Source organism: Gymnogyps californianus, chromosome 19 (assembly GCF_018139145.2).
Source record: "Gymnogyps californianus isolate 813 chromosome 19, ASM1813914v2, whole genome shotgun sequence".
NCBI lineage: Eukaryota > Metazoa > Chordata > Aves > Accipitriformes > Cathartidae > Gymnogyps > Gymnogyps californianus.
In genome coordinates, this window is record NC_059489.1 from 109,786 (window position 1) to 123,099 (window position 13,314).

Consider the following 13,314-nt stretch of genomic DNA (forward strand, 5'->3'; position numbering starts at 1 on the left):
TGGGACGTAACAAAGGTGCATACATGAGTGTATTTTAAATTTTCATTTTGAAGTCTGATTGCTTGATTAGGGGAATGTTTTCATTTCTTTTTAGAGAATGATTTTACATTGTCTAACACGTTTGTTTGGATGGGATTTAATATTAACAAGCACAAGATCTGTCCAGTCCTTCACACCATACCTTCATACCATCTCAAGTCTCAACTTTAGGGAACTAGCCGCTTTAGCAGCAGGTACTGCTGAAGACTTGCTGTAATGTATTTAAGGACTGGAGAAAAATAAAATCTAGAGGTTGTAATCTTAAACAGATAGCTGCATCACTTTAAGATTTTTAGTTCTGCTGAGATCTTCTAGGCTCCAAATAGCTACAAGATATTTTATTTAGCTATTTTAAAAAAGCAAACTTATCTTTATATAGGTGGTGGAAGAAAATAGTTTTAACTCTGCATTGCTCATGGTCTAGTAAAGAGGCAAACTGTCTCTATTCTACTCTACTGGGTATTTTGCATGTTTGATATATATAGATTGATACATACATATATAAATATATATATATGCACACACATATACATCTCTTTATATATTTTCTGTGTGTTACAGGCATTTATACACGCACCCGCTCCTTGCATTAGGAAATTAAGGGCCTAAGATCCATTACATGATCAAACATACAATATTTTAACCATAAATCCTGTAGTACACAATTTATACAATGTACAAAGATCTAAAAAGCTTTAAAAATCATGCTAGCCTGTACACTAAAAGACCATTCATTAGTTTCAGAGAAATAATCTATGAAAACTCTTTCAACTGTTTTATAGTATTATACTTGGATTTTCTGCACTTGTGTTTTTCAATTGTTTCCCTCACAGACTTCTTAAATAGATTCATGAACTATGTGTCTAAAGAAATTACATTTGTTGCAATAGTGTATGATGCAAGAGCAAATTATAATGGTGTCTTTGGGATGCTTGGCAATTCAGTTGTATAATTACCTGCCTTCCCTTCCCTTTCCCCTTTTCTTTTTTCAAATCACAAACTTTTAACCAGGGGAAGGTTGAACAAAGGTTCATCCAGGTAGATGTTGCATGGAACTGTTCTGCTTGTGTCCCCAGGCAGTTAGTGTCTCTTTAGCAATGCTTTATGACTCCGACCACGTGCGTCCTCAAAATATATGAAAGAGCACATCTCACAAACTGCTCTTAAGGGGATTTCAGTGGTGTTGAGATTAAAGAAATACTGTACCAAAATACCTGGAGGGATTTAAAAGCAATTCCTTGTGAATTTGCAATAAGCAGAGTTAAATTAGTAAGGAGCCAGGCTAGTCTTGCCAAGAGAAAGGGCTCCAATACCATTCTCTCCTTCTATATGTGACAGTTCCTAGCTGGTGTTCTAAGACAGTGCTGGGAACCTAAGGACTCGCTGCTTGCCTTTTTTTTTTTTTAACATCTTGGGCTAGGAAGGAGGGAGGTCTATAAAACAGGAGCTCAACGTAAACGCCTTTGTGGCCATGTCCGTAGGAGCAGCTGGGTACATGCCTCAGCGCAGCCTAGCATACTGGCCCGCAGTTGTCCAGGCTAGGGATCTGGCATGCATGGAGGTTTCCTTCCCATCAGTATAATCAATCTCTTTCCAAGGAAATAAAGGCAGCTGAACGGAAAGAGGACTGGAGGGCTAGCACACACCTGGATGTCACCCCTGAATGGGACAGGAGGAAGCAGGGAGCTTAACTGGCTCCAGAACTCAGAAGTACTCTCAAGGCTGCCAGTTTTGATGTCGCTAAGAGATCTGCATTAGGAGTTTCTCATCTCTGTGTTGATGCTTCTTGTAAATAATGAAAACGGTAAAAGATTTTATAGCCTGTGTGAAACTGCTTAGCAAACTAAATTCCAACCCTTATTTCTCACAGTTGATAAGAGTCCTGTGATTTGACCTCTCTCATGCAGTAAGCATCTCCTGCTCTCACGAATACTGCAAGCCATTGGTAGGTCTGTGCCAAAAATAGCACAAGAGCACTGGCAGTGCTACTCAAGAGTCATTCATCTTTGAGTCAAGGAAAAGAACGTGTATAGGCCAACAAGGCGCTTTCTGTGAACACTAGATTTACTTTAGAAATTATTTATGGTGTCTTGTTGAAATGTGTTTCCCTTGTCTTAATAACTTCCTCTTCTGCCCCAATCGCATAAAATTGTAACACTTCTTGTTTCCAGCTTAACCATAAAGGTATTATGTATGAAAAATGAAACACAGTCTGGAAAGTCAGTATGCTAAGCCCAAATTTTTGAGATATTACAGTCTAGACAATTTGCAGAATGTACAGAAACTCAAAATTGTGCCAAAACCTGAGGTCAAAGGAATAACCGTTTAGTTCTGTGATAACAGTATAGCATTATCTAGCAAAGAAATCTGGTGATCAAAACACACAGTAAGACAAAAATGGCTATTTGAGAATCTGAATTCACCTTTGGGAAGGTTTCTAGTTTTTGCTTTTTGAAACAGAACAGGGAATTCCAATCTGAAGGCTAGATCAGGCCTTCACGTATCATCTGAAGCAGCCTCCAGGGATATCATAAACTGATCCATGGATTCCATTTTCCTCTTGCCCTTTCATATGGTGGCCTTCTGGAGCTAGCAGGGTTGTGTTCCAAGTACTGATTTAGTCTGTAGCAAACTGGAGCTAAGTTTGGTGACTTAAGTTCTTATAACTAGGACATGCCAGCGCAATTCCTGCCACTAAATTAATAAAAGGTTTTAAAGTAATGCAATATATGCGATATAAAAATAAACAGTTTATTCAGTGCAGCATCCATTTCTTTTTAAAATGAATCAAAAAAACCTGTCATGATCCTAACTTCAATTTCTGTGCAAGGTTGTCCTAACAATGCAAAACTATTCTGAAGAAACTACTAGAATGGAAGCTGGTATCCGAGATAGTGCCATTAGGTAATGGTTCATGGTTTTGGCACTTAGTTGGATTTACTGTATGCTTCTGTTAAAAGGGTCAAGTATGAAACAACTAACGATGTTATTTTTAAAAGGGATATGGGGTTTTAAGGGATTAGGGTCTTTTAGTTTTCAGTTATTAAGTGGCACAATTTTGGCACCTGAAAGCCAATATTCCTTTGCTATCAACAAGAAAACTGAATCTGTTACAATTAGTCTGTTTTGAAGATTGTTACTGCAGTCGCAAAGCCTAGAGAGCTTTTTATAAACATATCTGAAAGGTAGGTTGCAGTAGCATGATTCTGTATAAAAGATTACATTTCTTGAATGTGTTTGGGTGAAGAAAAAAAAAGAATATATAGAATGCCTTTCTTTTACTTTCCTTTTCTATTCAGTGTCATCAAAATGAATCCTTTCCCTTTCCGTGTTTCTTCAAATGTGCTGTCACTGCCTCGTCTGATCTGCTTCTGTTTCTTCTCCTTCCCCCATACCAATGTCAGAGAAGATTTACAGACTGGCCAGAGACTCCCCGTTCTGTTTGTGCCACGAGTAGCAGAGCCGACCCCATTCTTGATTGGTCCTTATGCATTGCTGTCATAAATATGATCAACAGTTCTATCATGTTTCCTCAACCAGCAAGAATGGAACCTTGAACTTCTATAGATTAAGCAAAAGGATAGGCAAGTGGGGTGAATAAAAAAAAACCCAACCAAAAAAACCCCAACCACACACGTTAAGACCTTCCTATGTGGCTAACATTGCATTTTAAAGATGGGTAACCTTTCAAAATAGTCCAGTCCCTTCCCTAAGTCTACCCACTCTAATTTATAGGTCATCTGGAAACTTACACTGTTTTTTATATACAAAATGGACACTCTTTCAGAAGATTCTACTAAACCTAATATCCGTCTTCTCCATGTTACATGTAGTATTTTTCAAAGCTTCAGGGAAACTACTGAAAACCGTGTATGTAAACACAGGCTAACTTTGTTTGCTTACAGTCTGTCAGGATCCATTCTGCTCATTTTCTTTTCTTTCAGTACTACCTTGGAACACCACTTGTGTGATCTGCTGAGGACAGTATCTGTAATGTGCCCTTCCACGTACAGTATTTCCAGATGATAATTACAAAGATTACAGGTTTAGACAAAACTCAGAAATACATTTACATAAATCAAAGTAACAGATATTATCAAAATTAAATTAGGGCTGAGCCAATTAATCTAAAAATCTAAAAAAGTAAGAAATTCAAAAACCTATGGAGACCTTTAAGTTCCTGAGATTTTTCTCCATCTCAAACTCTTTCCCCTTCACAAAGAACACAGAAAGGGAAATTATATTTAGCCACACAACACAGCGATTTCACCAATATTGTCTGAAAACATACATACAATTCCACTTTTCTTAAAATATATTCTTCCTATATCTCTTCCAAGTGAACAGTTTCTGGTGATGCATAGCAAGACTCTACTTGTGTTTATAAAAGCTTTTTAGTTTACATAAAAAGTATAACCACAATGCTCCACCTTTTACTGATAAAGCTAATTTTCCGATAAAAGGTTGTCTAGCTAATCAGCTTCCAGAGAGACCTGATGAGCTGACCGGCCTCCAGTTAGTAAAGCAGATGGCCCAGCCCTAAACTAGTTCTATTTCTAAAATAAATAGTGTTGAAAATCTTTCTTTTCTAAACACTTTGTCGGTTTCCTGTCATGCTCACACACACGTTTCTGGGTTAGTTACAACTTCGCCATTTTTTTCAGGCTCATCTTTCAGAAACTGCTCTACTTCAATAGAGTCCACCTTGGCATCATCAGGATTTTTGTCTTCAGATTTGTTTAATTCCTCTCTTTCTGCTGCTGCTTCTTTTGTATGTGGTTCTTCTGATTTTTTCTTAATGCAGAAGAAATTTCCCAAGGCCAGTACGAGTGCTGAGGTGGTAACTTCAATTCCAGCAATAATAAAAACAAACATGTACCTTCCTGTTGCATCCAAGAGTTTTCCTGAAAAAGACAACATTCCAGGTAATTAACAAAAGTGATTAACGTGCAATGAAATTTTTTCTGCTGTTTTTAAACATTTAAATGACTCCTGTCTAGAAGTACCATGACTAAGCAAGTTTTTTGAAATAGCATTTTAACAAGTTAACAAAATATTTCTCAATTATTTCAATTCAGTTTAACATTCACTGTCATTACATTACATCCTGAAACATACTCCCCTGCACACAGAGAGTCATGCAATTCAACTGGAATAAAACCAGCCTAGCCTTCATATGCAAGAGATGAGACAAGTGCCATGTATTTCGTATCAAAATGTGTGCATCCATGGCCAGGATCTCTGTCATCAGCTTCCTCTCGCTCCCAATCTCATTTCCTTTCCTACACAGGCAGTGCACTGTCTGCTTAAAATGCAAATCTTATTTTTAATAGTCAGTCTGGAGTAACTGACTCATTCTGATGCTTTAGTCAAGTTAAATTTTCACAGGACTTGGTGGAGGTGAAAGAACAGGAGGGAGGATGTGAAGGAAGTGCCTCTCCAACCTGAAGATCAGAGGAAGTAGTGCATAGTACTGTTTTTTCCATGAGGGGTTCTGTCACAATAAAGATGCTTGATGCTTTTTAGTGTCTGATATAAACAGTAAACATTTTATAGTAGTGAACTGGTGGTGTTTTGGGTGGGGTTTTTTTTTTTCAGTTCAGGGTCTGTAAAATTAATGTTCTTTGATTAGTAATTAATTTGCAATTCAAATTAATGAATTTGAATATTTTGTAATGTCCCCTTATTCTTGGGTTGTGAGATCTGTGCAACAGAAGCAGTCTGCCTTCCTTAAAACAGTCTAGTTTTATAGTCTTCCTTGTAAGATTTTCTTTTCCTCCTTCTTCTGATGTTTTCTCTCCTCTTCCAAATCTACCATGGGTATAGAGAATCTATCCTAGGACTTTCCAAAGAAAATTTACAGGTTTCATATTCTGAATCCCAACTTCAAAGAGGTCTGAACTTCACAAAAGTTATCCACTCTGTGTGTAAAACTCATCTCATACAATGTTAGCCATCTACTAATAAGAGGTCCAGTGTAGGTTTTCAGTGGAGAAAGAGCAGCATCTCCAGATGGCAATTCAACCAATCCTGAAATAGATCCAAGAAGGAAAAGATTCATCCCACCCCGTCTTGGACTATTGCAGATTGTAACTGCAGAAAGTCATTGAAGCATGTGCAACACTAGCACAATATGCGTATCTCGGGTGACTTATGTTGTCTTTTTCTCTGCTCCCTTATCGTACAATTAGTGTAAATGGATGCAATGCAAATGATTTTGAATTTTGAACTAAATGGAATACTTACCCGCTGATGGTGGACCAATTAGAACAGCCATAGCTTCTGCCAGGAGCACTAAACCGATAGCACTGGAAAACTTTTGAGTACCAACAATAGCCATGAGAACTTCAAACTGAAGAGCACCTACCATTCCGTAAGAAATGCCAAAGAAAATGCAAAAGACCACCAGGCCACCATAATCAACAGACATAGAACCCATGAGATCTGTAAAGCCATTGAAAACCATAGCAAAACTGAAGAGGTAGACACAGCGTGGTCTGACCCATTTAAGACCAGCTACCATTCCACAAATAGGCCGAGCAAAGATATCAATGAATCCCAGAATAGTCAGAAGAAAAGCTGCTTTGGTGTCTTGGTACCCTAAATCCTTGGCATAACTCACAACAAAAACTGGGGGAACAAAGAGGCCAAGCACCATGATAGATGCTGCTAGTGTGTAGATTACAAAACCACCATCTTTAAACACACTGAAATCCAGAAGTTTTTTCTTCACTTTCTTCTCAGCTGGTTCTTTGGTAGCTTCAGACTTTTTGGGCGGCTCCAAAGGTCTCATTAATGCTCCACATACGCAGCAGTTGAGCAGCATCCCACCCAGTATAAGGAATCCTCCTCTCCAGCCATACTCGTGTTGTAGTATCTGCCCCAACGGTGAGAGAGCACAAAGAAATACTGGACTCCCAGCAGCTGACAGCCCGTTGGCTAAGGGCCGGCGTTTGTCAAAGTAGCGGTTTAACATGATGAGTGAAGGCTGAAAGTTTAGTGCCAGACCCAAACCTGTAACAGAGGGTACATGAAAATTAATACTGGCCTACAATATCACTATTAAAAAAATTCTAATTACAGTTTTTCTGATTCATGACTTAAAAGAGTTTTATTTCAAATGGGCGAAAGAATTCTAAGATAACATTTTTAAAAGCATTCCAACTCCATAATATTCTTCTACTGTATGGTTACACTTCACTGATTAGAGCAGTGGCTATTAAACATACCAGAAAAATTAACATTCATAAATAAATGACAGTTTAATTCCACATTTATCTGCCATCTTTATAAAAGCCCATTTGGATGATCCTGATGATTTAGATATTTGTCACTTATACAAAACTTCAACCTAAAGCTAAGACATTAGCTAACTCATTTTCAACCATGCACACTACTTACCAGTAATCACACCTGCAGTTAGATAGATCTGAACGATGCTCGTGCAGAAGGAGGCTATCACCATCCCCATTGAGGCAAAAAGGCCACCCACCAGCATGACAGGGCGACAGCCAAAGCGATTGACACATACACTACAGAGTGGACCTAGGCAAGAAGAGCAAGTTACAGTTGCTAAGATAAACCAATTTTTGCAGTTGATTTTATGTCAGTTTGCATTTCTCGTTTGGTGGATTTGGCAGTGTTGGGTTTACGGTTGGAGTCGATGATCTTAAAGGTCTTTTCCAACCTAAATGGTTCTATGATTCTTTCCGTACTTTGTCCATACTGTCAGGCCAATACAGAAGAGTGTTCTTTCCTCTATAGTCAAATACTTAGTCTTTTTCGTCTTCAGACTGCCATGCAATTTTTCTTTTTCGTCGTCTTTCGTAGCTACTGAGTTACAGAGATTTAATTTTATATGCAAGCTGGATGTGCTTAAATAACTTTTGGATTTATGTGATTAATAGTAATTCTTCTTTGGAATGCCTTACTTGCACACAAGTAATGATATGCAATCATGATTCATGCTGTAAATGGCTGTATGATTTACAAACATTGTATGATGCAATACTGTTTCAAAAACAGAGAACTACCTACCTGTTCCATAAAGCATGGCCAACAGAATGGAGGAAATCCATGCAGTGTCACTATATCCAATGCCAAATTCCCGGATAAGTTCTTTAAAGAAGACACTAACTGCCTTAGGAAAGGCGTAGGAGAATCCTGTGATGATAAAACAGCCAAAAAGGACAGCCCAGCCCCAGCCTCCATCAGGGGCTTTAACACCAGATGGACCATCATCAGCTACTACAGCTCCCATGACGAAGCTCAAGAGTGTTCCCTAAGAAACAAAAAGCAATTACAGTCTATAGACACGGGACAATTATCTAACCAAAATCATCTAACCAAAATAGGCAGAAATTGCTCTACAATTAAAGTTACAAATAAGTTATGGGACTATTTTAAATACAAATCTTGAAGATGCAGTGCAATTTTAACTATTCCTTGTTCTGGTTTAGTCCTTATAAAGCTTGCAAAAAATACATAAAAATGAGATGCACACAGTTCAGTTTTAAATGAATGTCCCCTCACAGCTCTCTCAAAGTCAAAACTGGATTTCAACCAAATCACTGTTTCATAGAAAAACTGAAGCCATTACAGCAGTTCAGGGGTGTATTTGACTTTCACAGATATGTAATAACTGCTGCATTAAAGTCTGCAGGATTTTTGTTACAAGACCTTGTTATATGAAGCTCCTGGACTATTCACTTAGGAGACCTGGATGCAAAATCCTGGTGCATCACAAGTATTCTGTGCAACAGTGGACAAATCACCCAGGCTTTTTGTTCACTACTGAGGACAGCAGTACAGCCCTGATGCACCGATATCTTGAAAAGATAGACAGATCCCTTTGAGCTTCTGATGAGCTATCAGTTTTCACGCATCAAGTAAGTACCTAAGCTAAACTGCAATGAAAATCTGCACAGGCAGTTTTTGTGGATGATGGGAGTTAGTAACTGCAGCAATGCTCAGTATCACTGTCTGCCTGAAGCAAATACTTTCCATTGTTGTTATTACATTATCAGTAATTTTTTTGAATATTTGACGAATCTTATCTTTCACATCTTCTGTATGCAGCCACAAGCACCTTTGCATCTAAAAAATAAAATCTTTTCTCGTGAGAATGTTATGTACTAGACAGTAATGCTTTAAAGCTTTAAAAGAGAGAGATGCGGGGGAAAAAAAAAGACACTGAAAAGGCAGATGAAGTGTCCCCTGTATGTGAAGAGTGCAGGAACGTACTGCATCACAGCAGTTAGGTTTTTGTAGGGTCTGCGTGTTACAGAAGTCTTGAAAATGTTAAAGTGAGCTTCAAACAAGTTATACATTAACTCTTACATGTACAAAAATTGACCATTTCTTTAAAATGCAATTGATTACTTCTATTGGGTCAATGTTTCTCTACGATAGCACCTACAAGAGGAGCGCAAGCACAGCTGCACATCAGAGAAGATGTTCATCACTAAAGAATGCTTCTGCTTTCAGAAGTATAGGTCTGCATAGTGATTGTTGTGCATTGGGAATTACGTAGTTCTTACAGCTCCATTTCAGAACCAGACTATGTATGGCACAACAATCTAGTCGATGCAGACTTGTCTAGACAACTGAGCACCAAGTGCATGATTGTTAATAGGCCTGTATGAATGTACTTACTATGGCATTTAGACCAGCACTCCCACTTCTTGGAAGAAACAACTTTATATACACGATGCAGAAATAAACCTGGCCATGACTATAGCTGTTCTATTACCCTGGGCCGTACAAGGACAGTAAGCCTCATACTACTGGCTTCATGTCTTGTTTTCTGGAAATCGAATATAAACAGAAAACAACTTAAGTCCATACAACTAAAACCTAAAATGGTTAAGCGAAACAGAATACCTCAATAAAACTAGATGTCTAGGTGCCTGCTACTATAGATGGCCGATTCGCTGATTGCTGTAAGAGTATGTAAAAATGCATAGCTTGTTAGACTCAGCAATTTCTGCACCAGGCTTTGGGTCGCTAAATGAAAGTCTTAAGATGCATCTCTGCCAACTCTCCTGACACTGGGATCTGTCCACCCTTCAAAACTTGTTTTTCGCAGTAACTTCTGTATGATACAAGGTATAAAGCGTTCTTCAAAAAAGGACTGTTATTTTTTTTAAAGCAATAACCAGACAGCACAGAGCAGGTGCACAAAGTATAATCCTTCATGACACTGGTAGCTCTGTAATATTAGTAACAGGGAAAATGCTGATTCAAGTATCTCAGCTCAAGTGTATAAAGAACAGGAATAAGATGTAAAACTGAATGAGTCCAGGGGGCAGGAGGAATCGTCACTCCCACTACTTCTGAATTGTCAGAACGTTTCATTTGGAGTGAATGTTTAAAATGTTGGGGGAAGGGTTGTGTAATTTTAATTCTTTTGTATTAACCATCTGGTGGCAACACAAAGTCAGTAATAATACGCGAACATGTTTTGTGGAAAAATAGCAATCGGCACTTTTTCCAGACTGCTTACACGGTGCTGGATAGGAATAGTCAGCCCTAGGAAGAAATGCCTCATGGCATTCATCTCTGTGCTTCTTCCTGCACACAGGCCAGGACAGCCTCCTTTACCGAGTCTACAGCAAAGATGCTCTAAGGGCAATCTCTGCAGACCTACAGTGCTGGACCGTGACAGTAAACTACATCCAAGCCATCTCAAGTGGCAGGTGCCTTTTGAGACGAATCACCGTTAGAAGCTACTTGGCAGCACGCTTGTTCCTTCCAGAAAAGAACTGTCCGAGCGTCACCGAGTTTCTCCGGGGGGGGGGGCAGGAGGTTTGCATCAGCAGCCGGCGCACCGAGCCTGATGCAAGCGCGGCCCGGAGGAAGGCCCGGCCATCCCCCCCGCCGCCCGCCGCTGAGGGGCGAGCCTCCGGGCAGAGGCTGCACGGAGCCGCTCCCGCCCCGCGCTCCGCCGCCGCGGCCCCGCGTGACCCCGCCTCTGTGACGTGCGGCGGCGCGGGCCACCCCGGCGGGGCGCGCGCGCTAGCGGCCGCCGCACTGAGACGTGCAGGACGTGACCGGGCGGATGGGCGGGGCGCCTACCGTAATTGCAGCAGAGGCCGCCGACCGCGCTTCCCGCAAGCCGCGCGCCGGCCGCGCGCAGCTCGGTTTCTCCGCCCGGCGCGGGCGGGGCGAAGGCCGCGCTCCCGCGCGGTGCTCGCAACCGCGGCACGCGCCCCGCGGGGCCCGGTTCGCTCGGAGGCGGCGGGAACGCTCTCCTCCCTGGCCGTCCTTGCACTGCTCCTTGCCCAGCAGAGCAGGTCAACCTGCCAGAGACGTATTTTTTTCCGCCTGGCCTACGGGACTTACCAGCTTTGTGTGCCCTAAGAGGAACCGTGTCTAAAACGGTTTTATGGTCTGCTGTGATGAAAGAGCTAGACGTGCAGATGTGGGGGAACCTGGCCTACGCCCAGCATTTCATAAAAATAAGCCTATGGGGAAACAGTAACATCCACTTACTCTTCTTTACATCACATCTATTACCACATTTGGCTAAAAATCACCATAAACCAACATACCAGACAGTCAAACGCCATCCTTTTAAGACGGGTCTGCATATGCACACGCATACATCAATCTTGTTCGTCTGGTTTAGTCCATCAGTAGTTCACGTTAACACATCAAAATTAAAAGACCATTAACCAGAACTAAATGAACCCCGTCTCTGTGAACACAGCACAAGATGCACTTCATCCTGTTCTGTTCTTCCTGTTGTGGTGTGCCTTACTACACGAGACTGTATTCACCTCCTTAAGAACTAATAAGGAAGTAGTGGGGAGGTTCCCGTGTGAAACGTGCAAACTAGGGTTAGCGTTAGAAGAGGTGGGCTCATGGCTGATGTGCACAGCCAAAATTTTTACTTACAATTTCACTTCAGTACTGGGATACTGCCTAAGCCTGCTAAGACAGGAGGCTACCACACAACTATTGCAACAGTTTGCTTTGCTTTCTGCTTTTGCTAGCTCAGCCCTGTTTAGAGGCAAAGGATTACATTTAACTGGCTGCGGCTCAGTTTCAGTGTCTCCACAACAGACATGACAGTATTGTCAGTATTTATCCCAGATTCCTCCTATTATAAATGGGTTCTTGCTTTGGTAATGTGTAAAACAAAGGGTGCAAATGTAGTTAAATCTGTGGGGTTTCATGCTCCTGAGATTATCTTCCTGTTGCCATGGAAACTAATACAGGATCAGTTAGGAGGAAATACTAGGTGATCGTAGGTAGCATTGTGGGTGGTGTGTCTGGTGTGATGGTGCAGTGTGTACAAAAGGAGAGCATTTGTATTATAAAAAGGAGCAGCTAGAAATGGCAAGAATCTAACATCGGTGTTTAGCCAATATCCTTATTGGCCACAGAGCAGTACTTTATGGTCAGCAGTATGAGTAGGAAGGACATTTGTGAGTATGTAGGCTGACCTATATAGCTTGAGAACTTCCCCTGAACTAATTTGTTTCAACTGTGGCAGAAATCTACCCAACCTTGAATTCCTAGGATAGAAATAAATAATGGTTATCAAAAATAAAACATGAACTTCCATGTAGGGAACGCAGTTCAGAGTGGAATTCAGTCTGGAACCCCACTAGGTTGAGAACTGTACGATTACAAAATGAGAAAGACGGTCTAAGCTGAGCAATGTAGAGATCCTCCTTCAGTTTCTTATCTGTGGAATGAAGAGAATAAAGATTCTCTCTTCATAGGGTGTTGGGAGTATGGATACGCTGAAAAGCGTAGACTGCTCAATACTGTGTTAACAGGAGTCACAAACCTCCTTTATTTGCCCAAGGGTATTAAAATCTAAGCAGAGTAAATGAAAGATGTATGCTATCTTTGGTTTTGAGTGAAGAATCCTAAGACTAACCAACTCTACTGAAATTTTGCAGGAAATAATAATAATAATAATAATTTTAATAATTTTAATATCCTCCAGACCCTGGTGATAGCCCTCTACATATAAAACAACTAACCTTTGCATTGACATCACTGACATCTGCCTCTTCAGCATGACTGTAACTCTTTCCTGATGCTCTAAAGCACTGATGCATGTATCTTTAATTCAAATTTTATTTATTACAACTCAGGTACTTCATACAAGCCATTTTGATGGGCCACTGGTATGACACAGCAGTGCATTTCTTGTGGCTTACCTGCTTAAATATCAGCCAACTGAATTATACATTAATTTCCAAAGGCTGCTGCAGACTCCTGTTCCCTACAAAATCATTACCGTATTTACTGATGTCT

At 40.4% G+C, this 13,314-nt stretch overlaps 1 protein-coding gene across 1 annotated transcript; it reads right to left on the minus strand.

Moving 5' to 3' along the window:
• Positions 1-2,769: 2,769 nt before the first annotated feature.
• On the minus strand, positions 2,770-8,321 carry SLC16A3 (solute carrier family 16 member 3). Its single transcript, XM_050908240.1, has 4 exons — positions 8,077-8,321; positions 7,441-7,584; positions 6,286-7,053; positions 2,770-4,943 (listed from the first exon to the last, which is right to left on the minus strand). The coding sequence occupies exons 1-4, from the start codon at positions 8,297-8,299 to the stop codon at positions 4,657-4,659; spliced, it is 1,422 nt and encodes a 473-aa protein (XP_050764197.1). The 5' UTR covers positions 8,300-8,321; the 3' UTR covers positions 2,770-4,656.
• Positions 8,322-13,314: the final 4,993 nt, after the last annotated feature.